Source organism: Poecilia reticulata, linkage group LG4 (genome assembly GCF_000633615.1).
Source record: "Poecilia reticulata strain Guanapo linkage group LG4, Guppy_female_1.0+MT, whole genome shotgun sequence".
Lineage (NCBI taxonomy): Eukaryota > Metazoa > Chordata > Actinopteri > Cyprinodontiformes > Poeciliidae > Poecilia > Poecilia reticulata.
The window spans coordinates 8,832,459-8,857,850 of NC_024334.1; the positions used below are offsets into that span (position 1 = coordinate 8,832,459).

Genomic DNA, 25,392 nt, shown 5'->3' on the forward strand with positions numbered 1-25,392 from the left:
TCTGTCTCTCTCTCTCTGTGTTTTTTTTATTTCTGGGTCCTGGCAGCTTCCAGGTGATGGGGTGGAGGGGCAGGATGTCGATACCGCTGATAAGCATCGTGGGAGCAGGACTTAAACAGGGACGTCGCTGCGCCTGACCCGTTTAGCCTTTTCAGCAGCGCCCCAGGGGCCCCGGGGGACACATACTCAGCGGGCGATATATCCGAGGAATAAAGTGCCGATCGGTGTAAAAAAAAACAAAAAAAAAACAGGTGGCAGTAAGTTTAACTTGGTCAGATGTGGAGAGGAAAGCCTTGCGCAGCTGCTGAGCTTAATTTCCAGTCCGAAGCGGTCATGAAATATACTCCCCTCCTCCCCCTTCCCCTGCTTCAAATCTGCTGGCAGGGACGAAAAGGAGGATATGAGATGAAGAGACGGAAATCATATCAAAGTATTTCAAGTTTAGGTGCGCAGAGTCATTAGAAGAGGCTTTTTGGAGCTGGCCATCAAACGGCCAGCTAAGCAGTCTGCATTGAAATGGCGCAGTTAAGGAGATCTGCGGTGGTCCATTCATTGTGAGGGGAAGGGGAGTGTCTGCGGCCGCAGCTTGGGACAGAAATATTTGAAGTCAGGATTTTCCTTTGTGCCTTTACATATTAGGACTTCGCTGCAAATGCACTTCTGGCGACTTAAGTGAAACGGACATCAGCAAGGTGGGGGATCGCTGCTGGGCTTTAGAGCCAAGGTGGCCCCGCATCGCAGCTCCTGGAAGGGGCTCAGGGTTATCACAGGCCGGGGTGGAGGGGGTTCTGTCACTAATGCTACAGCGCAGGAATCAGCTTTAATTTAAAGTTAAGGGTCATTTCTCTTTACAGAGTAGAGTTAAGGTATAGCTTAATGTTTGTCCCTCCGAACTGTAAAAATGTTTGTGGTCTCAAAGATAGAGAAACTGCGAGTCTAAACACTGATTTGCATCATGTAATAACTTTGTAGGCTCCTCACCAAAGCAAAATTTGAGGAGCTTGACTCAATTCAGGGACAGACCTGCTGAAACCAAATGAGGCGATTTGTTCGACATGCACAGATTTGAATAATTTTCCAGTCAGAATGATGCATAGAGCAGCGATAAGGAAAAGCAGGTCAATTCAAACTAACATCTATCCATCCATTATCTACATCAACTTGTCTTTGCAGGGTCACAGGGGGTCTGGTGAAAGTTTCCAGCGGTCAATGTGGAAGAGGCAGGGTACACCCTGGACAGTTTGCCAATCCATCACAGGACAACAAAGAGACACAGAAGGACAAACATCCAATCACACTCACTCATACAAAATGACAATTTAGAGAGTCCAATAAACCTAAAAGTCATGTTTTTTAGTGTGGGAAGAAGATAGAGTACTCTGAGAGAACAGCAGGTCCTGGGCTGGAATCCAGGCAAAGACCTTTGTGTGTTAAGTTTGCATGTTCTCCCTGTGCAGCTATGGGTTCTCTCTGGGTACTCCAGCTTCTTTGGACAGTCCAAAAACATGACCGACCGTCCGTCCGTCCATCCATCCATTTTCTTCCGCTTATCTGGGGTCGGGTCACGGGGGCAGCAGCTTCAGAAGGGAGGCCCAGACTTCCCTCTCCCCAGCCACTTCTTCCAGCTCCTCCGGGGGAATCCCAAGGCGTTCCCAGGCCAGCCGAGAGACATAGTCCCTCCAGCGTGTCCTGGGTCTTCCCCGAGGCCTCCTCCCGGTGGGACGTGCCCAGTACACCTCACCAGGGAGGCGTCCAGGAGGCATCCTTACCAGATGCCCGAGCCACCTCAACTGGCTCCTCTCTCAAGGAGACTGGTTCCAGAACCAGAGCCATGTGTCGAGATGAGGCCGACTATTTCTAGCCGGAACCTCTCAGCCTCGCACACTAGCTCCGGTTCCTTCCCCACTAGAGAGGTGACGTTCCACGTCCCAAGAGCCAGCTTCTGCAGCCAAGGATCAGACCGCCAGGGTCCCCTCCATCGKCCGCTGCCCATAGCACAATGCACCTGACCCCTTTGGCCCCTCTGACAGGTGGTGAGCCCATTGGAAGGGTGACCTATGTCTCTTCTTCGGGCTGAGCCCGGCCGGGCTCCGTGGGTAAAAGCCCGGCCACCAGGCGCTCGCCATCATGCCCCACCTCCAGGCCTGGCTCCAGAGTGGGGCCCCGGTGACCCGCGTCCGGGCGAGGGAAAACCAAGTCCAAAGTTTGTGTCCATCATAAGGGGTCTTCGGGCTGCGCTTTGTCTGGTTCCTCACCTAGGATCTGTCTGCCTTGGGTGACCCTACCAGGGGCATAAAGCCCCAGACAGCATAGCTCCTAGGATCATTGGGACACTCAAACCCCTCCACCACTTTAAGGTGACAGCCCAAGGAGAGGCAACATGACTGTTGTCAGGTTAATTGGCTTCTCTAAATTGCCCATAGCTATAAATATGTGCATGGTTGTCAGTAGAGGTGTGCCGATCGATCGGCCACCGATCATAATCGGCCGATTTTTGTGAAAAAGTGTATGATTGGTGATCGGCGATCATGGTCTCTTGTTGCCGATCACACAAACGGATCACCTGCATCTTATTTCCCAGCGTGGCTGTGCAGCTGGTCTCATCTTTCCTTCACTCTGCGCAAACGCGCAGCAACAAATCCTAAGCAATGGGCAACTATAACGCACTGAGTGAATGGGGGCGTTTGCGTGTTGCAGCGGAAAATTGAAGCACGTGGGTTGAAGCACGTCAAAATGCATCTACACAACGAAGCTAATACGACATAAAAACAATGCCAAACTTGACGGAGTTTGGCTACATCGAGCCTCACTGCAGTAAAAAAGACATACGGAGGATCAGATAGCAGGCAAAGCAGCGCACAGCTACAAACACTCACCCGGATTAGCATGACGGTCAGAAAGCTCAACAAATAACCCACAAAATGATTTAAGTTTTCGAGCTGCGATGTAAGACGCTGGTTCTGCTCTTGCTGCTGAACCGCTGCTACGCGCTACAGGTAGTAATATTTGACAGACGGAGCTTCGCTTCTGCTCCACCTGGTAGTGACTCTCACACCAAACCTCTGCTTAAAGCTGCAGCATCTAATCTAAAAAAAAATAAATAAAAAAAAATTTACATACGTATTAAAACTTTTGATGTCCTAACATGAGACAGATAATCTCTAAAAAAAAAAAATCAATCTCCTCCCTGTTCTGCATAATTACTACGCTCAGTCAGAAACAGTCACTCAGAACTAGCACTAATCAGCTAGCCGCCATGCTATCAGAAAGTTTTCATTCAGTAACTCTGGATTGTTTATTGTAATGGATCCTGTATTYGCCTTTGAATGTTAAGTTTTATACTTGAATTTYTTTGGCAATGTTGAGAGGTTTTATTTTGGCTCTTTGCATTATTTAGCCTCTTCAGAGCCTYCATATGTTATCAGTCTGATAAAGATAGTATTACTGATAGCAGTACAATTTGCATAATGCCTGTTTTGTTTAGTTTTCTTTTTGGAAAAAGTTATTAAAAACAAGTTTTTGTCTAAATTAAGGTGAATTCATGGTTCCTTTTTCCACATAATGTAACCGATAGTGCTTATGATAAAAAAAAAATAAAAAATAATAATAATTATGTGATCGGTATTGGTGATCGGCCCTCATGGGTGATCGGTATTGGTATCGGAAGGAAAAAACCTGATCGGCACATCTCTAGTTGTTAGTTCTGTCTCTGTGTTGCCTTGTGACATCTATCAACCAAGGTATAATCACCAATAAATAATCATGAGGCTCCTACAACCCTTCAGAGACAACCCAGTAGGCATAGAGAAAGTCAGCTGAAGCCTCCAGGTTTAGCTGACAAGTCTAATGTTTGTTCTATTGTAAGTTTTGGTTTTTACTTGCCTTAAAGATCCTGACTACAGTGGAGAAAAATAAAATAAATAAATAAATAAATAAATAAATAAATAAATAAATAAATAAATAAATAAATAAATAAATAAATAAATAAATAAATGTCAGAATCCGATGTGGATTATCAGGAGGACATCAGGTCAGGAGTTTAATGAAAGGTTCTGGAGATCCTGTAGGGTAGTACGCTGGTATCTGTGAAGGCCCAAGCCAAGTATAATCAGAAGTAAAAACACTGTAAAGAACCACCGAAAATAAAGCCTGAACTACAAGATGCTGAAACACCAAAGCCACTCTCCAAGTTCTTAGAAGTTCTGTTAAGTACAGGGGAAACTCTTCAGCTGAACAGCTCAACAGCTGAAACTTGGACATAACCAGGTGTAACAGGGAATTGATCCCAAACACACAATGATACAAGCTTCTGGAATAATCTCACCTTCAACCTTTTTGAAAACTCCTGGACTTTTTTGTAAACCTTTGATCAAAACTAYAGTCTTTGAATCCATCCATTCCTAATGAGGTGCAAAATAAACCWTAAGTGGGTAAAGATAAGTAGAAGAAATTGTAAAGAATCCACAGAAGTATTTGAACACGTAAATCACACRCCTTCTGCCAAACCGCCTGTCCAAGACACACACTCTCACACACCATGAAGGATCACGGTTGACCTTTCTTTTTGTCTTTCCGACTCTGRGCGGGCTGATGATTCCTCTCCAGCCGACTCCTCTCTATCTCGTGCGCTTTTACTAAAAATTGAAATATTGATCTTAATTAGAGTTTGCCGAGCTCAGCAGCTCGCGTTGAGGGTTTTAGACACGAGGCAGCAGACATCTGTCTAAGGCACTTACATCTTCAGCGCAGGAGCGGAGCCACGTGGGTGAGGGGGAGGAGGAAGGGGAGAGAAACGGGTGGCGAGGAGAGAAGAGTGATGGCTCCCTGTCTCCTGCCTTTTTCTAAGGAACATGTCGAGCTCTCCATCTCTGCTTGCTGCTGTCGATACATCTGAGAAAGACACGAGCTAAAAGTGACACACATATACAAAGACAGGCATACACGACTCCATCCTGTCAGAAGGGATTCAACGTGGTTTAAAAGTGTATGACAACCGGTTCAAGAACAAAAGTTTTCCCAGTCAGCTGTCTTAAAGATGGCAATCCAGATTTTACCTGGCTCAGTGCTTGCCGCAGCCTTGCATCATTCTTAAACAGCCTAAAACGACAAGCCAAAAAAGAGCATTTGTGCTGTTAAGCTGGTCATTGTCACACTGAACTGTGAAATTACCACAAATGCGATAAGTTTTCAGCTACAAAAATGCTTGGGAGTGCATTGTTTAGGTTATTGATAACCTTTTAAGTCCCAGACCTGGCATCTAGGACGGTATGCTGACTCAAATTCACAAAGTGGAAGGGGGAAAAAAAATCTTAATATCTGTCTAAGTAGCAAAGGATTAGCACCACAAACKACTTGTGGAGTCATTCTAAACAGACGCTGGGAGTTTATCAAGAAAAAGTTCCTTCTAAGACTCTACAGACCACATTTAGCATTTAGCATGTTAAATATTAAAATCCATGAAAGCATAGTCACAAATACACTCAACAAATATGTTTTGCTTAAAATAACTGAAGAATAAGTTCTCTAACATCGCAGAATGATGCAGGCTTATTAAGATGCATGTGYTTGTTAAGACCTCATCCCAACTGTCAAACATKGTGGAGGGTGAGGGGTGATGATTTGGGCTTATTTCACAGACACATGACCTGGGTACCTTGCTGCCATTGAGAGGTCCATGAAATCCTCTTGGAAATTAATCTACAGTCTAATGTGAGGTMGTTTTTCTGACAGGTGAAGCTTACTCAAACTGGATCATCACCAGGACAATGACCCCAAATACAGCAGTAAGTCTCCAACACATTTTTTTTTTTGCCAAATGTTAGATAAACAACATGCAATTCAAATTCTCGCGATAATGAGTCTACACTTTGATTTTAAGTCAACAAATTGTATTTCTTTTTATTTAAAGAAATCATCTGTGATTCTGATCATATCATATCCGAACAGGCATTTGGCGACCCACTTCTTCCAAAACAGCTGAAGTACCAAACAAACAGGATTACAGTAGCAAACAGCAACTTGGTTCTTCTCAGTATTGATGCCAAAAAGCATCATAAAATCTTTTCTTCTGAACTGCTAAAAGATATCTCTGAAAAAAACAACCCTAGAATATGCTTGTTCTGCCCATCAGCTCCAAAGGGCCAAATTAAGATGTAATAATGTTTCATGTATTCACATTTTGACATCTRTGAARGTTTTCATGTAGATGTTTTACTAACATGTAGTTTTTTTCTAAGACAGAAGGCAAAGTCGGATTTTTAATTACACCTTGCACAAAGGAATTCAAACTTWAGTATCTTCATAAAGTTAATTCTAGCATGCTTTATGTTTCTTTTGTAACTGTAGAACAAGCCAACGCCATTCTTTGCTATTTGGGAACATGTTAACCACCAGTTTTAGAGCATCTGTTTAATTTCGTAATGTTTAAGATGCTGCGTGGAGTGTGATATGTTAATCCAGGCTGAATGGGGCTTCGGCGTTGATGGAAATGTGCGACTGCTGCGCATGTCTGGAATATAACTGTAATTTTAACACATGAGGCAGAAGAGAGACGGATTCCAGTCTGCAGCGAGTCCCTCCTGCAGCCGGCCGAGGGTGAAGTCACTCTGCGCTCATGTGTCTCCTCTGTGCCGGCTGCTTCTGTCACCACCTCGCCGACGAAAGTTTTCACAAACACGCTCGGATCATGTGACGCTCACAGCAGAAACCCACGGAGCACCAACCATTAACACTACCGCAGAGACATCTAGGAAGGAGCATGAGGCTGAAGTTCAATGCTTTATTTCCCTTTATTTAAAACATACACCGAGGGGCAAAAAACGTCGACTACAAACATTCATTAATGAAAAAATATGTTTACACAAAGAAGATAAAATTTTGGGGCCCTGAGCAAAAAGGGACTGGGGCTCAAAAAATCCCAGATCAGTCAGATATTTCCAGCTTCAGTCTCTCTGGTCTCTCAGTCGAGGTTTGATCTGCAGCTTTCTCTCTGTGGAGGAAAAGTAGTGACAGGAAACAGAAATGAGAGAAGGAGCTTTCGTAAAAATGAAATGCTGTATTGTGTAACCGCCTCTAATCTAGTTCGCGTTAGGTCCTGCTGAAACATTGAGCGATGATGTCTCAACTGATGAGTAAATGAAGAAGAGAGCGGGACAGCGGCGGTGGACGGGGGAGCGTGCAGCGATACATCACGCCTGAGCTCGTTTATGCAAAGTGAAGAGCAGCTTGGTTGGCCAAGTTCCACCTTTAATGAGGCTCTGGGTGGTGCAGTGTGTTACTCAGGGAGCACACAGTCATTAGTAATACTTAAGAGCTTAAAGCAGCTGGACTGCAGGAATGGAGGGATAAGCAGGAAAATTGCTGTTCTCTGTGTCTGCAATGATCCTCAACTACTGTGTTTAAAAACAGGGGGCTAACAGAAACCTGATACTCTAAACCCATGATAAGAACTGGAGTCCTTTTAGATGAGAAAAAAAGAGAGAGAAGTTCAGTTTCCCTTATGCACTTACAGATGTCATGTCCCAGGTGATGGATCTACACCGATCAGAAGATAAATTAACTTTTATAATTGATAAGTTAACCCTCCCGACCCCACTAAGGGACAAGGGTGCAAGAAAATGGATGGATGGAATCGATAARTTTGCTTTGGTTTGTATATGCTTCATACCCCTCCTTTGGTCAGATGAGATCAAAAACAAGCTCATAGTCAAAAAGTCAACCCAGCATGTTTAGAAGAAGAGAAATATCCCCACAGTTAAGCACAGAGGTGAAAGCATCAAGCGTTTTTCTGATAATGAACAAGGTAACTTGACCACAACCCTCCTGTTGTTCTCATTTTCTGTGTATAGGGAAAACACATACAAATCTCGGTCATTTTGACCCGAGGACAACAGGAGGGTAAGAGGCTGATGGACACTAATATGCATCAAAAGTGTTGGAGAAGAGCCTCCCTCCATCAGTACCATTAGGATGAAAAGACCTGAGTTTTTCATAATGATAGTGACTCAAAGCATACAGAGGAGGGAACAAAGTAGTGGCTAAAAAGAAGGGAAAAGAGTGGACAGCAGGAAAAAAGTTATGGCAGGAGTAAAAACTTTGAGGTTCCAACCAGCAGCCAAGAAACGTAAAAGATTTGGACTACAGTAACTGCTAAAACATGACATATTGTTTTAAATCCAACAAGTCTTTTGAAACATCAACATTTTCACATAATTTTTTTTTGTTAATTGCTTTTGGCAAGAAGAGAGAAAAATGAGACCAGCTGCAMTTTATTTAAAAAAAACATCTAAACATRTTTTCCTGAGTTTTGATTAAACAAAGAAAATTATACAATCGTCTTTTATTTAAAGTTGTGTTCCAGATATGCAAAAGCCATAGATTTTTTTTTCTAAATGAAAACATCTGTCCACATTTGCGTCATGCTCTTTTATTTTTTCAATTTTCAATCAACTGGTATAATTGATCAACTTCTATGATATAATCAGTTTAATTTTGYTGTATCATAATGAATTAAACTGAAAGGTATTTTCTTGGATCTGACTTGGACTTTAACTTTGCTTTGCATTGGAATGTATATTGAATTTTGGATTAATTTTGCTGGTCATGAATTGGACCTGTGTCTCTTGTAAAGTGCTGTATGGTGGCATTTGTTGAAATGTGTAACCTGGACTGAACTGGGATTAAAGCTATACATTGTATCATGAGAACAACGCCCAACATGTATGTGTTTTTAAAATGATCTGACAGGGTAAACGTTGGCTCTGTTCCTATTTAAAACCTTGTTAAAATAAGTAAGATATCAGTAGAGTTGAGAAGTAAAGCGAGTCCGACCAGGCCGGTCACAGCTGGACGTTATCTTCATGTATGTGTTGGTTTCTTCTGAGTTCCTCTCATGTTGCAAGCATTCATGTGTTTATTAAATCAAAGTAATAAAGTATTAGCTCCTCTCAGACTAAACTGCATGTACATGTGGGTGTGTGCCTTCAGCAGGTGGACGGTTGGATCCTGGTGAAAGAGGGGGAAGGGGGGCGAGAGTGATTGGGCAGAAGAGGCCTCTACCCTAATCCTCTATCTGTCAAATCTGTCAACAGAGAACTGAGCCGAGCCTCGGTCAAGTCTGAAAGCTAAATATTATTACCTCCATCTCACTCTGTTATCTGACTCTGATCATCATTATCTGTTTGCAGCTCAATCAYATAACCACTTCCTCCATTGCATAAAATAACAGGATGATTTGGATTTGCAGGATTCCTCCAGTGTCACGATGTGAAAGTCAAGGCTGCAGTGTCCGATACACGTGACATTTCTTATAAAACATCACATATAAAACTGTTGAGGACGGCGACTCTTGTATGCAAGCACTTAGCAGAAATGAGTGAATGTTGAGATTTCGATTTAAAACCTCCAAATTTGTCAGTGTCCAGTTCTGCTTTAGCTTTAATGTTTCTCCCAAACGGTCATAACTGTTTCTCAAACAACCTCTGATACCCAGCTTAACTCTGACGGTGAACTTAAAATGGATATTAAATATCCTGGTGTAAATAGCTGTTGAAGTTATTTAAGGTTTTTTATGACCATTCTGTGTGACTGTTTTTCTGCACCWTTTAAGAAGTTGCGAGGGTTAATACCTTTGACTTGTGTTGTGTCAGCCTGAGGTGAATCCGGTGCATCTGCCTCCTCTGGGGAGCTGGACAGAGAGATGAAGGATGGTAGAGCCAGAGGACCCGCAATAGGTGTTCCTGGAGCTGCCTGAGTGTTCTCCGGCATGACGACGGAGAGATGAGGCCTACAAGAAAGAAAAGTAGATTTGCAGAGGCCAGAATAAAGARTACAATGATTGTGAAGGGTTAGGTATAAGATGCCTTTCTAACCTCTTCGTAGGCTCTTTAGAGCGACTGTTCTTGACTGGAATGGTGGAAGTGCTGCTGGCGCTGCGCTTGACCCGCTGGCGGTGCTGCAGCTTGCAGCGAGAGCCTCGTGGACAGGAGCCGGTCTTAGAGAAGTCTGGACACACCAGAGTGTGTTTCTTCTTACACTAATGATCAAAAATACACTCAAAGTTAGGGATTTTCTTTGCTCTCAGAAACATTCAATTGTTTATTTTTTGGAACCTAGMWTAGYTAGTTTAAATTCGTAACATAAAGGAGGGTTACTTTGTTTTTACATTGACTGCTGTAGCTATGATGAAACTCTCCAGTGGTTGCAAAGGGAGTGCCTTTGGACAACACCTGGCTTGCAAACGCAAAAGATAAAACTCTTGTAACATCAAATTTGTTTTCCTATGTAAGCTTCWCGTGCAAGTTGTTTATTTTAAAAAAATATTTTGCCTAATTTAAAATGAAGTTAAAATAATTTGGGTGTAATATCAGTCACAATTCAGCAACATGCCACCTTCCCACACAGTCACTTTTATTTAGCATCATGTCAAACGATATATGACTTTGCTGCAAAACATGATCAGTGTATCTGAACCTCATGAATAAAAAAAGTATGCATTGGCAGACTTATTTTAAACGTTCTTCCTACTGACCAGGTTCAATGTAGGGAAATGAACACATCTTCTCACATCAACACTRAACTTCATTTAGTAAGAGACAGAGCATTGAAAAGTGTTTAGTTTTTGGCAGGGTTGGCCCAAGGTTGTATAGGGTCTAAAGCAGCATCTGATTTTGGGAGCATCTTCCTATTAAGAACATTAGCAACACTAACAGCAATTTAATACAGATCTGGAGGAATCTGGGAGAGGAGGCCAAGTTAAATTGGCTGAGCTAAAAAACAATCATGGATAATGGGTCAGTATTTGATGAGATGTATTTGTGAACAAACCAAGCTGAAACACACAGAAAATATTAAACTCATGGCAGACTGTAACTATGTGAAAATTAAAAAAAAAACACAGGTTTGCACTTTTACAGTGTAAACATGCCAATTCCTTTAAATCCTGAAACTAAATTTTAAACAATTAAAAATAATCATCGTCAACTAACAAATAAAATGTTTTTAGTTTTTTTAACTATGATAAAATGCAAGCGAGTCCCYTGATWATTTGGATGCTCTAAACAGCATCTTAGTTTGCTTRTCCCTTAGGCTGGCTGTTGTTTTTGGAGAAACTTCCTGGAATGAACCGCATATTTTTTTCGTGACTTAGAAGGATCTGTTGTTAAAAGGCCACACTGTAGAAGCATGAGACAGGAAGACAACGTGACAAATGATACAAATTTAAAAATTACTAAATGAATCAATGGCTTGAATAGTTCAGTGTGTCTACAGTGCAGTGTGGGTCCAACAAAAAACAAGCTTCAAATYAATTTAAGTTTAAATCTGAAACTGCTTTTTCTTCATATTAATCAACAATTTGTGTTCTTCAAAAATTAATCAGGTCCTTCTTGTAAAATTATTTGGATGTCAAATATTCAAATCCATTGACACTAAAACAGCATCTCTTAACCTTTTTTGAGGTACCGAACCCACCAGTTTCATATGCGCATTCACTGAACCCTTCTGCAGTGATAAATAAAATATGATTTCCCCCCCAAAAAATTCAAGACATAAGGGTGACCCAACTAGAGTCTAGATCACCCCAAGATCACTAAGTCTTCTTAAAAGGTAGAATATCTGAGAACAGTTCTTCAAAATATAGTCAGTGTTTTCGGCAAAGTTGAGCTGACTGTCCAGGAATGACCCAAGGTACTTAAAATTTGCCACAGTTTCAACAGGTTGGCCATCRAGAGAAACTGGAACCACTTTAAGATCTTGTTTAGATCATTTAATTAGCTCTGCATTCTTAAGAGACTGAAAAATTAATAAATAATAAAGACTTTGCGGTATTCTGATTTAGTCATGTAATTATATAAGTTGTGTTACCACCCCCACGCCACTAGAGGCAGTAGCAACCCCGAAAAGACGTGACTAAGGAGCATATATAGAAGTACACCGAAAGCTACAGAATTTGGTAAAAACTGTGAGCTTTGCTGAAATAATTAGACACAAGTTCAAATCCATGCTGAGAGTGGAGCTCCTTCAATCGGTGCTCCTCCGCAGCACTGATTGGCTCCGCAATGTAACGTGATCCTCTGCAGCAAGTGATGGCAAAGCGGGGMGCGTCATCACGACTTAAGTCAACTCAAAGACAAGTGTGTCTTTACCTCCGCGGCAAAGGCTCCGCCGAACCCCTGAGACCGACTCATCGAACCCCTGGGGTTCGATCGAACCCCAGGTTAAGACCCACTGCACTAAATTTAATTGGTAGTTAACTGGTTTACCGTCACGCTATCTTTAAAAGTAGAAAAAAAAATGTTTTCATTTAATACCATTCAGAGAAGGACTGTGCATGGGAGTGTGAGCGTTCACACACATGTTTGCAACCGAGTGTGTCCGAGTGTGTAATACGGGTGTAAATTGGTAGCTTCATTCTCCACGAGATCTGATCCCTCCCACCTGTCAGAGAAGCTAATTATATTCACTTCGGAGTGCAGGCTCCACAGTGTGTGCGTGTGTGTGTATGGGAGAGATCGATTTTCCAGGAACATTGTGGACTCTGGGTCCACTCCCTCTGGAGAGTTTGGGGCCCCCCCAGACTGCCATCAGAGCCCCTCTCACCACCCTCACACCCATGTTTCTGGCCCCCTGTGGGAGACAGGGCGGCCGCGGATCAGTTCGCTGTCAAATGTTTCTCCGGATCATCTTATATGCCTGTGGTTTTGACGCAACATTTCACTAAACAAATCATTGCTGCTGCAGGTGTCAGAGATGATAATCGTGCTCTGTCTGGTTCAGACGTCACTACTGAACCCACCGAAGGCTCAGATGTTGCGAATCATTTTATGGCTTTGGCTAAAGACTTTTCTAAAAATAATTTTAAAAACGTACCGGTGATATTGTAGTAGACCTAACGGAAGAGGTATATGGTTGCAGACTTCTCAGCCAATCGCAGATCTGTGCAACCAAATCTTGAAATGAGCATCAGCTGCTGAAACATTGTAGCTGCAGGACTCGTATGTCATGCCACAAAGAGTTTTTTTATGTGAAGATCTGAGGATCTAAGCTATGTTAATTTTTGGTAGGCTAAAAAAACTACTACAATTCTACCCACATACACTAAAACATAAAATACATTTCAAAATCTTTATTTTTTTTTTATGTAAGTTTGAATTACAAACATGTAATCAGATCTATTGTGTGGCTCTCATTATGAAATATTAACAGCAGCAATCTCGATGGTGCAGATTTTTGTTGAAAGCTTATTTTTCTTTTGTAGTCATCAATGTTGTGATAACTGCCATTAACTTGACATTATTATTTTTTTTTGCTTTCTTCCCACATACTCCTGGGGGAGCTGCTGTGTTTTATTTGTGTCTTTTTCCTGCCATCTCAACCTCTGAATAGCCACCTGTCTCCACCGACTGAGAGTTGAGATGGGAGAAAGGAGATACAGACAAAACACATTAGCTCTCCCAGGAATCTATTGGAAAAAAAAAAAAAAAAAAAGGTTTCAACAAAAACCTGCACCATTGTGATTAACCTCCCGTAGAACCTGGCTTGATATTTATTTTGTTAGCTAAAACCTTCATTTCACCAGCAAAAAGAAGAAAAACAAACAAACAAAAAAGAAAGAAAAGCGTTAAGAACAATGTTTTACTTACAAAGTTGACTTGAAAGTGCTAAAACAGTCATATGTTCTCCAGAGGTACTTAACCTTTACAAAGCTGTTAAATCGCATCATTCTGCTCCTAAAGTTGACGCATGTGTTTCTGATTAAAATCACAATTACGCGCAGCCACAAGTGTAGTTCTCTGAGAGCAGACGGCATGTCTGCCGGTCCACTGTGGTGGTTGAAACGTTATTGAAGTTTGCAGTCACGTAAATCACTGACCAAACAACAAATCCAGTCTCCTGTCAATCAAATCCGCTACGTGCAATGGCACGACTACGCTATGCCTGAAGTGAATACGAAAAATGGAAAGATGTGCTAATGGAGACGAGTCTGACTGGGGCAGAAGCGGTTAAAGCCGCTCCAGAGGAGAAGCAGCTTTAATAAGAAGGATGCCAACAAGTGAGGCACTGTTGCTGTTGTTGTAATAGTTATTTTTAAATGTGGAATTATTATCAAGGTTTCACATGCCTAAAAAAAAAAAAAATTTTGTGTGTGGGACTGTGATGGGTTAAACCTGAAGCAGCATGACAAACGGAAAGTGTCTTAGTCCACTATCCACAGCTCCATACATCTTCATTTTCATAAAAAGACAGAGCAGGAGGGATGGAGAAAATGGGAGGAAAAAAGCTAAAGTGAACAGAACATCTTTATTCCACACCAAGTTAACAATTTTCCACTTGATTTAAGGAATGCTGGGATGTCTCTGGGGCCTATTAGAGGGCTCTCTGTTGGGCCAAAACCAGGAGGAGTCAGCACATTCGCTAAAGAAAAGAGAGAGGGAGTGAAAGACGCAGGGCAGAAAACGAGAAGGAGGGAGGTTGAGAGAGGCGAAGACAGTAAAATAAAAAAGGGACCTCACATGCATTTACAACTCAGGCATTTAGCCAACACTCATTGAGGGCTGTTCACCCAGAGTGGCTGGAACAATAAATGAGCGCAGATTGATACATTATCACATCTACAAGAGTGAAACACACAGAAAAATGGGGGTTCATTGTGTCACTGCACCGCAGGCTGTGATCAGAGTCAAATTAGCATCGTCTAAATTCATTGAAATAAATCCATGTTTGATGTAGTCGACGTGTCAGAGCAGAGAACGAAAAGAAAAACTGTTGTGCAGTACTGCTGCCAAAAGTGAAACTCAGCTTCGGTTTTACTGCACTTTCAAAGGATATCAAACACTGGGCAGCACACGGTTTAATTTAGTATTCTTAATGGATTTAGCTGCCAATTAGTAAATGCTCCCTTTAAACTCAGTAAAAATAACGTTGCTACAATAACAAGCTCATTAGAACTTCCACCACTTCTGAGCGTGATGACATCTTAGGGTTGATCCATTGCTGTCCTGTATTTATGAAAGTAGTGGAATATGGAGTATTGTCAAGAGTAACAAGACAGCAGACGAGCTGAAAGCCGCTTTCAGAGCAACCTGGCCTTCTCTCACATACCAGCAGAGCCACTGACTGGCTGCAGTAATGTAGTAATTCATGAAAAAAAAGCCCTGACCAAGTACCGAGTGCATATTCAGTACAGTACATGTACATACCTTTTAGTAGGTAAATATTTCTGTGTTAAAAATCTCTTTTTTATTAAGATCATGCAAAATTCAAATTTTCTGGGAAAACAAATATTGAATTCAACTAAAAATTGTCTGCAATATATATACTATTATTGTATGTAATATATATACTATTGTCTGCAATATACATACTATTATTATTTTTACAAATTATGTAAACAGATGAACCTTTATATGATATTCTTCTATGTTATTAAAGAGGGGCTGGGAAGTGTGTTTTACAGGCACACAGTGCCATTTTATAACACAATCAAGTACCTGTGTTACCTTCAGTTGCCATAAAAACGATGCATATATCAAACGTGACATAAAACTAATGTGACTTTACATCATAGCCGTATCCTTTAAACGGGTCTCTGTCTCTTTAAAAAATTTGTGCCCCTTCATGACACTTCTCCTTCAGCACCTCATCACAACAATGCTTCTGTATGCTGTCCACTGATGAGCTATACAGCCCTTCCCAAAAATCAAAGTAAGACTACAGTTATATGTTTGATGAGGGAATAACTTTAAAACATGATCAAAAAAGTTGATTTTCCATAATACCTAGCCTTTAAGATGTGTCTTCAGAACATTTATATGCAAATATAAAAGCCTGATAAATATAAAAGTACTTTTTATTGCTTATTGAGCAGAACATTACACCTTCTTGCCATTCTGTTCTTCAGAGAAGAACACAAATGTGACAAGCTGGTTAATTAGTCACACTTGCTGCTTGGGTACAGCCTGCAGTCAGCTGCTTACCAGAAACACTTCATGTAGTCACTCAATCATAAAGGCCTGATTGATGAAGTGGATTAAATGGCCAACCCTCTGGACTGGTTTCCCACTTCCTTTACTTTGAAGCTCTGCCTTAGTGACATTTGACTTCATGATCATTTCTCTGACCAAGGCTCTTCTTCCCCAAGTACTCAGCCTGATTGGGCAGCCAGATCAACGGATAATTTCCAAACTTCTTACATTTCCAAATAATGGAGACTACAGGGATTTATTGGCACCCAGAGCATAATTACGCTTTGAAACAATCAAGTCTCAAATCTCTACAGATAATTGCTTAGACTTCATTGTTTTACTTCTACTCTAATATAGACTCTGAGACCTTGTACAGCCAAATTAGTTCTGCATTTAGCAGACATTTACTCCAACCAAGTGGCAGAAATATCTGAATGATGATCAGTGAAAACAAGCTCGAGCGGTGCTCGATTTTGAGTGTTATGATTGTTTTTTTTTGTGTGTAAATACTTATGAACTAGTTACTTTTCATGTTTATGCAAAACATAAAGCCTAAAACACACCGTTTCACTTTCTCACCACGGACTATTTTGCTTAGATTTATTCTGAAACTCAAATTAGTTTCAGAAAAAGTGAAAACCAACAAAATCTGAAAAAGAGTGGAGCACTGTATGCTTTCAGGCTGCACTGTACCTAGAAATTTAATTCTAAACTTTTTTACTCATTTTACTCTGCTTGGAGGAAAAGTACAAAAAACATTATTCTGCTGACTCCTTACTCTAAAAAACAGGTCAGAAATCTCTGTTAAAGACCATTAAACGATTTATATCAATTGTTTAAAATCAAATATAAATTAAACACCCTGAGAGTGGTGAGTGACACTTGACCTGATGTAATCAATAACTCCTGTTTCCAACCATCTTAACAGAAAGACATTTGGCAAAACAAAACTGGAATTAAGGGGACCACATGAGAAAAACCCAGAAACTGTAAAGTAAAAGTAAAATCATTGCAGAAGAGAGTTTAGAGAGATCTGGTCACGATACAGGATGAGACAAAGCCGGAATGAGGCAGGATGAAAGAGACGGAGGGGGAGAAGGAATGAAGTCGAAGAGCAGACTTAACCCCTGAGCTGCTGCAGTGTCTGCCTGCCCGGCTCAGAGTGCCATCCTCAGCAGTTTTCCCATCTATAATTACTGCCTGCTATCCATCATGCAGCCGCCAGTGGCTCACAGCGAAGCGCTCCGTAAACACACACACAGAAGCACTCAGGCACAAACACACACAGGGGAAAATCACAGAGCTAAGCACTTCAGCTAATAGAATAAATATTAATATCCCTTTTGTTTTCTATACCCTCATTTCCCCACGCACCATTTAAATGAGGCCTGACAGTGTGAAAAAGCATCTGTTTCACACTCAAAGATGAGCAGTGAGGGAAGACAGAAGAGGGAGACAAAGTGAGGTAAAAGCTCAGGAGGGGGAGGAGCAGAGGGGATGTTTGAGGAGGACGTGGGGGATGCTGTGTGTGTGCGTGGGTATGAGAGAGTGTGTGTGAGGGATGGCATGAGCATCTCGAGTTATGTGTAAGTGGCTTTCTGTTACCCATCAGGCCCTCAATATGTCACTCAGACACTACAGTCATGCCATTATGGACCAGGACCCCTGCAGCTGTTGCTGCCAGTGTGTCTGCATGTACTTGTACGTGTGTGTGTGTGAGCGTGTGTGCGTGTGTGTGTGCTGGGAGCGTGTTGGTTACCAAACCACTTGTTTACCTAAGCCTCAGTTTAACTTCAGTGGAACCTTATACATGTTACACAATAAACCTGCATGTTCATGTGAAGAGCACAGCTTAAAGGAAGAACTCTGAAGTAACGCGATATCATGCAGTCGGATGTCAAGAAAATCTGAATATGCAACAAACTTCACCACTTAATTCGACATGACTTGGGAAAAAAACAACAGCAATGTTTGCACCAGCATCACGTGATGAAAACAAAAATTCAAACAAAAATATAAAAATGAATAAAATGTGTATGCAAGAATATTTCTATGAAGCTATGGATATTTTTATAATCAGTCTTCTAAACTAGTTCAGATCTTATTTGGCACACCAGGACTACTTTGTGTCATGTGTCAATAAATCTGGGCAAGAAAGGTCACAACATTTTTGTCAAAGTCATTATCAAGAACCTGTGACATTTTTGTCAATATAAACAGTTTATTACCTTTTCTCCTTCTGGACAGTAGCCTTTGACAAAGTCATCACACACTTCAGCTTTACGAGACACATAAACGTGGCTGTAGGGACAGTCGCTGTTGTTACAGATGCCCTTCAGGAAGTAGGAACACACCGGCATCTGAGGAGATCGGAGATCTGGAGTCAGCAAACTCAGAGACAGGGTGAGAAAAAATACCACAAAATTTAAAATTATTTAATCTTGTTTTGCAAAAGTATTTATACCCTTTCAACGTTTTCTTTTTAGACATTTTGTCATGTTACGTCATCTCTGCCAGCTTTACAAAACAGGAGCTGCCTATTTTTTCTTGAAAACTAGTTTCACCTCATTTAGGCTGGACAAGACTTTTTAAGTCATCAAAAGGATTTAGATCTGGACTTTTACTAGGCAATTCTAACACAAGAACAGCTCTGTAGCTCTGGCTGTATGTTTAAGACATTGTCCAGCTGGAAGATGAGCCTCAAGTTTTTTTTCTGCCTCTATCCGGTTTTATTCCCCAATTACAGTTTATTAAGCTCCATTCATTTTCTCATTGACTCATTTATTTTACTTGGCTTTCAACACCAGCGGGATCTAGTTTTAAATTGTATGTTTTTGTTTTTAAACTAAGAGTTTTTTTTATTTTTTTTTTTAGTTCTTTTTTAATTTTTTTATTGTTATGTTGTGTTTTATTGTACAGCACTTTGTATCAGCTGTGGTTGTTTTAAAGTGCTTTATAAATAAAGTTGGATTGGATTGGACTCAGTTCAACTTTCCTGTCATTTTATAAAGAAAAAAACAAACAAAACATCTGCAAAGCATGGTACTGTCGCCCTTGATTTAAAGGTAGTTTGCAGTGCCAGTTTTAATCCACAAATAACACTTTACACATATGCAACACACACACACACACACACAAAACAAAAAACAAAAAAAAAAAGAAAAACCCTGTAAATTATTATCTGACTTTCTTCTGGTCACTCTACCCCTTTGTAGAGTGCACAAGTATTAAATGTTCTCCCACATGAGCTAAGTATTTCTGCAGCTCCTCCAAAGATACCATGGTCCTTCTGGCTTGTTACGGCCCCTGACCTCTTGAGGCTGTGCAGGCTCCCTTTTTGTTATGCAGGTTCAGCTGTGAGAGCACACCTTCCTGATTGGCTGACTGCTGTGATTTGCTAAATAATTTTAATGAAGATGGAAGAGGAGTACTGACACGGAGACTGAGAAACCAGAGCCTTCGAGGATGAGATTAAATGACTCTGTAAACATACATGCTGTTTTGAAGCCATGCCACTGTCCGGTTCTCTTCAGAGGAATCCGGCGCACCAGCCGATCTGTCACACTGAGCAGCTAAATGACCTTAATTGCAGCTGACAGAAGCAGTGGGAAAGTGGATGTGCATCTTGACAGCATGTGTGTCTGTGTGCAGAGAGATGCCCTGTTTGACATAGAGGGGGGGAGCCTGCTCTAAATTTACCACAGAGAGATTTCAGTAGAGAGAGAGATGGGAGTGAGAGAGGCTCCACCTCTCTGAGATGGGATCTCTTCTGCCTAATTAACTGCTACAGAAATATTTATCCAGGCTGCAGCTCGACCATCTCTCATGATGTGTTTATGTGCCCTGGATGTGAGCGCAACCCAGGGCCAGGGGTGGCGTTCCCGGCTATCGGGGTGCCAGGGGAGTTGGCCGCCGTGTCTCTGGTTTCCAAGTATTTGTGGTAGCTGGAATGGCGGTGGGCAGGATTCGGGATACGGGCTTGTATATCCACACTAGTGCCTGGATCAAGTTTGGAGAGGCAGAGGATGCATCACCCTAGAGCCCCCCCCACCTCACTCCTCTTACCCCTTTAAACGTGTTCGGCCCAACTTAGGGGCTCTGCATGAAATAGGAGCAGGTGTATCCCCTGGAGGGAGGGAACCGGCTTTTGGAGGTGAGGGGGTATTGCAAACAGACAGCTGGGCTCTCAGCATGTACCGACAGCGGGCTGATGACCAGCACAGGTGTGGAGCATTGTGGGACTGTGTGTGAGAGGGGTGAGGCAACAAAGCACCTGTTGTAGGCTTGTTTGTCAATACAAAGAAAGCTTTTACTCTTTTTGAGTTTCTACACAAAGACATGTAAAAACACTCATGCTGCTATAAATCAGCAGATTCAGTTGTCTGGTACACTCTCAGTTGGGTTGTTGTATGCGTGTGTGTGTGTGTGTGTATATATATATATATATATATATATATATATATATATATATATATACCATCAGTCCCATAATTCATTGATTTCTTTTGTAGTTACTTGATAGTGATAGTTACTTGATTGCATTATGTGTTGAAAATGCATGACCATCCTCTCCCCTTTTTAATAAACTAAAAGAATATCAAAGAAAGGTTACCATATTTTTCGCACTATAAGGCACACCTAAAAACCTTCAATTTCCTCAAAAGCCAACAGTGCGCCTTATAATCCGGTGCGCCTTATATATGAACCAATATTGAGCCACAACAGGTCTAACAACTACGGTAAGCAGCCGCCGACTTCATTTTGCCCGTAGAAGAAGGAGGAGCGCGCGGTGCATGCTGGCATAGTTGTCAGAATGCTGGTTTGTTAATAAAGTTTGACTGACCTATTTACCTACAAACCTGATAATCAGGTTGTCTGAGAGAGACAGAGACTGCGGCGGCAGCGTGTCGATTGGTCTGTGTTACCCAGAAAGCAGTTAGGCACAATATCGCAACACCAACACCGTGAGTGAAACAGTGACTGGGGCAGACTACTATATAAAGTACTCGGGGACCAATTCTTTATTGTTACACATCCACATTTGTACGGGACGGGTGGCAACCCTAACTGTAGCGTCTATTCTATGTGCCTTATAATGCGGTGAGCCTTATATATGAAAAAAGTTTTAAAATAGGCCATTCATTGAAGGTGAGCCTTATAATCCGATGCGCCCTACAGTGCGGAAAAAAAATAAAGGGAACACTTCAGTGTTCACTTAAATGTTAAAGTGTTCCCTTTATTTTTTTGAGCAGTGTACAAATCATAATCTTTGGAAAACAGACTGATCATAAGGTGCAACTAAACCAGAAGTGTGCGAAAAGATAAATCAAATTCAGTTATTAAAACTCTAATTTTTAAGCAATAAGTACAAGTGATGTTCTTGTAAAGAACCTTTCCAGTCTCCAAAGTCGCTGTGGAAGAACTTTAGATTGCTGTCCTTTCCAATGTTGTTTCGGTTTATTGATGTATGCAGACCTTTGTTTCTGCACTTGACTCTTACAACCAACCACAGCTTTTCAGTCAGGTTGAAGTCTGGACCTTGACAGTACTCCTGCAACAGATGATTATTTTCTTTTTTCATCTTTTTTCATACATTTGCTGCTGTGTTTAGGAACATTTTCTTTTTGACGACCCAGTTTGGGCGAAGCTTCAGCTGTCGGACATATGGCCTAACATCTGACTTCAGAACACATCAGTATGCAGAGGAATGAGTTCATAGTCGACTCAGTGGCTGCAGGGTGTCCAGGTTTGTTGGCAGTAAAGCACACTCCACTAGGCAGATCAAATAAGGTGTTTATGCTTTTATGGTTTGTTTGTTTCTCTCTAAACATGGCAGTGTACATTTTGTCTTATCAAGTCTACTCCTGTCTCATCTATCTAAAAGAACATTAGGTAACACTTTATTTGAAAGGGGGTGAATAAGACTGACATGACACTGTCATAAACACCTGTCATGAACATGAATAAGTCTTCATGAATATTTATGACTTTTGTCATAAAGTGTCATTCGGTAAATTGACTCTTTTAATACAAAGCTGACATTATTCAAAATGTCTGTTATGACAACTTGACATTAACCAAGAAATTGTTACTGATATAAATTTGGTATAAAAGTATTACTGATTGCACTTTAAAAATTAGGTAACTTTATGTTATTAAAGGTACAGTTTAAACAGTAATGATGTTGCCGCTGCGACAGGCACCAACTGCCTTGCGGCAGCAGCTCCGATAAGCCACCTCGGCAATGGAGGCACGGAACATGGTCCACTCAGACTCAATGTCCCCCACGTCCCCCGGAATGTGTTCGTAGTTCTGCCGGAGATGGGAGTTAAAGCTCCGTCTCACAGGGGACTCCGCCAGACGTTCCCAGCAGACCCTCACTACACGTTTGGGCTTGCCAGGTTTGACCGGCTGGCCCAAACGTGGAGATGCAACTTTAAAATCCTAATTCATGATGTCATTTTCTTTTTCAACCTTTACTAAAGGTCATACTTATTCAGTGTTTATCATAAGTTTAATATGTTAAATGCCAACTAAGTCTTGTGGAGTCCGAGTCTGAACTCTGGGTTTTTTTTTTATTTACTGATCTTGGGGTTAAATTTATGAACCTAATGAGAAGACAGTTGGCTGGCCTAGATGTTCTACACTTTTTTCCCTATTTTTTCATTTTTCATTATTTTTTAAAAATAATGAAAAATGACTGTTTGGACATGACTTTATAGTACTGTACAGACTAATTGGCAGCAACAAATGCTGTGATTACAGCTCTGATGTAAAGATTGTTCACCGTGTAACAATGTATTATATTAAAGAAAAAAATAAAAGTATGTCTACAAGTAAAAACTGATCTGATAACACGTTGCTCAGATGGACAAAAGATGTTCTCAGCTCATCTAACATAAGCAGCTCCAGCCCACCACTAGGTCATGTCTTCCTAACTCCACTCCATCCATGGGAACAGGAGCCGTGCCAAGACAACATGATCCACAACGACTTTTTCCAGCAGCTTGTCATCTTATATCGTCACAGCGTTTCAAAGCCTGGCCTTCGCCATGAAAAGCTATAAAACACTAAGCTGTGGAGGGGCGTTTCCGGAGTAAGATGGAGTAGAGACGGATATTTCAGAGCTCCTGCAGGTTTACTAACATATTCGTTCTAAATTCCACAATTGCTACTAATTGCAACCTTAATTGGGTTATCAAAGGTTCTGGACCATAAAGAGCTCTGTTTCAGTGGACATTTCTTGATAAATGGCGGATAAACTTCGTAAATTCAAGTACGACGGTAATACGGCGAAGCTAACTGCTAACACCAGAGCCACGAGGCAGCGTGCACCTGAGGACGAAGACCCACAACCCAAGAGCTCTAGCATGAGTGAGGAGATGAGAGCCGATATCCTATCCTCTATTCGCGGGGAAATCTCTAAAATCATAAGGGAGGAAATGAGGAGTGTGCTGTCTGAAGAGTTCACTACTCTCAGAGCTGACATACAAGCTGTGAGGGCCGAGATAGCTAGCAATGCCGCTGCTATCCGCGCAGACATTACCTCAATTGAAACGGACATGGAAGATGTGAAAGGCGGATTGTCTACATGGTCTGATGAGGTAAACACGTTGCAATCCACCGTTATTGAACTTCAGAGCGAGCTGGTTAAGATGCGGGACAAATGTGAGGACATGGAGGGGAGGATGAGGCGCGGAAATATCCGTATAGTTGGCGTTGCGGAGCAGCCTAACTCCGCCGATCCTAAAGAGGTTTCTAAAATTATTAAAGAGGTGCTCCAGATGGACCGGGAGGTAAAAGTCGATCGTTCACACCGGACAGCTGCTTTGACGAAACCGGGAGGTGGAGAAAGACCTCGTGTGATCATCGCCAAGCTGCACTATGATGGAGACGCCGCTGATATCCTGAGGAGAGCCAGAGACAAAGCCCCGCTGATCTACCAGGGTAAAAGAATCGCCATCTTCCCGGATTACACCACCAGTGTGGCCAAGGCGCGCGCGGCCTTCTCCGAGGTACGGAAAGCTTTACGGGGACGGAGCGATGTCCGCTTCGGATTACTTTACCCAGCAAGACTCAAAATCACATACAAAGAGGACAGCAAGGAGTTTCGGGATCCTGTGAAGGCCATGGACTACATACGGAAGACCATCCCGGCTACAATATCTGGGTCTGAATAGTAAGGAAAATGTTAAATGCTAAATTGGCACGACTAGTTCCAGTAGTCTTCAATTTCGAAATAATGTGCCTTTAGTTGCTTAAGCCCTAAATGTGATTTTGTTAAGCAATGTTACCTCTCCAAACTGGCAGGTATATGTTAGTACGTGACTGTTACTTCTAACCTTGTTAAATCACTACGACATAATTTGCCTTGATTAGGTTGTATTATTATCATTAGCAGATTCTTTGTTACATTGTGGTTACTGTACATATACTTATGTTCTCCTGCGGGAGCCTGAGCTTCCATACTTTTATCTTCTCTTTCTGTCGATTTTTTGTTATATTTTTTATTATTATTTTTATTTAGTTTTTTTTTTTTTTTTTTTGTACACATCCAGTTCTCTTCTGGTTGTGTTTGTTGCTGCTTTTATAGTGGCTAGGGACTTAAACCCACTTCCTTGCATTATATTAGCAATGCAAACTTTTATTTGTGTTTTTTGCGTTTTGATCCTTCTGTTCCCGGAGGATCTTATTGCAACTAAAAAAGCAGAGCATCTGAATCTTAGTTTTGTAAATAGTGTACAGCAAAGCCTTACTTCCTCTCTGTTCTTTTCTACTTATCGGTTCTTACATTGTATTGTGATCAGCATGCATGTTACTCAAATGTTTGGGTCCATCCATCATTCGGCCGTCACTGCCTCCAATACAATGTTACCATATATATTTTAAATTAAAATAGTTATGAGTACTCTAAMTGTAACAAGTTATAATGTCAGGGGCTTGCATAGTCCTATTAAAAGAAAGAAAATTTTACTGCAACTCAGACAATCAAAATGTCAGGTAGCACTACTACAAGAAACGCACTTATCTGATTTGGAACATTCAAAATTAAATAAGTCTTGGGCTGATAAAGTTTACTACTCGTCACATTGTTCTGGTAGGAAAAGGGGGGTGGCTGTACTGATCCATAGGCAGACCAATTTCACGGAAACGTTAGTATATAAGGACAAGGAGGGTAGGTTTATACTGGTAAACGGGATAATTGATGGAACAGCAGTTTCCTTTGTAAACGTAWATGCYCCTAATGAAGATGTTCCAGGATTTATTAAGTCAGTCTTCAATATGATTGCTGAATACAGCTCTGGGCTACTGATTGTGGGAGGTGATTTTAATTGTGTGATGTCTAACATAGACAGGCAACCAACCTCTCAGTCTCGCATATCTAAGATGGGCAAAATACTTAAAACTCTATCGGTGGAGGCTGGATTGG

The 25,392-nt window shown here is 41.5% G+C and overlaps 1 protein-coding gene and 1 long non-coding RNA gene across 3 annotated transcripts in view; both read right to left on the bottom strand.

Annotated features, from left to right (window-relative positions):
• Positions 1–4,431: 4,431 nt before the first annotated feature.
• LOC103463419 (uncharacterized) lies at positions 4,432–4,886 on the bottom strand. The gene is made up of 2 exons (XR_533508.1): positions 4,737–4,886; positions 4,432–4,634 (listed from the first exon to the last, which is right to left on the bottom strand). It is a non-coding gene; the product is annotated as an uncharacterized LOC103463419 (long non-coding RNA).
• A 1,878-nt stretch (positions 4,887–6,764) lies between these two features.
• The window catches only part of zc3h3 (zinc finger CCCH-type containing 3), a 67,320-nt gene continuing 48,692 nt past the window's right edge, over positions 6,765–25,392 (bottom strand). The window contains exons 9-12 of one of the 2 annotated variants that reach the window (XM_008406744.1): positions 18,191–18,322; positions 9,870–10,033; positions 9,627–9,784; positions 6,765–6,988 (exon numbers count right to left, since the gene is read on the bottom strand). In XM_008406744.1, the coding sequence (XP_008404966.1) occupies positions 6,942–6,988; positions 9,627–9,784; positions 9,870–10,033; positions 18,191–18,322 (501 nt within the window). In that variant the 3' untranslated portion in view covers positions 6,765–6,941. Of the gene's footprint in view, positions 6,989–9,626; positions 9,785–9,869; positions 10,034–18,190; positions 18,323–23,017; positions 23,042–25,392 lie in introns of those variants that run through there. The other variant, XM_017304565.1, reaches the window with a different exon arrangement.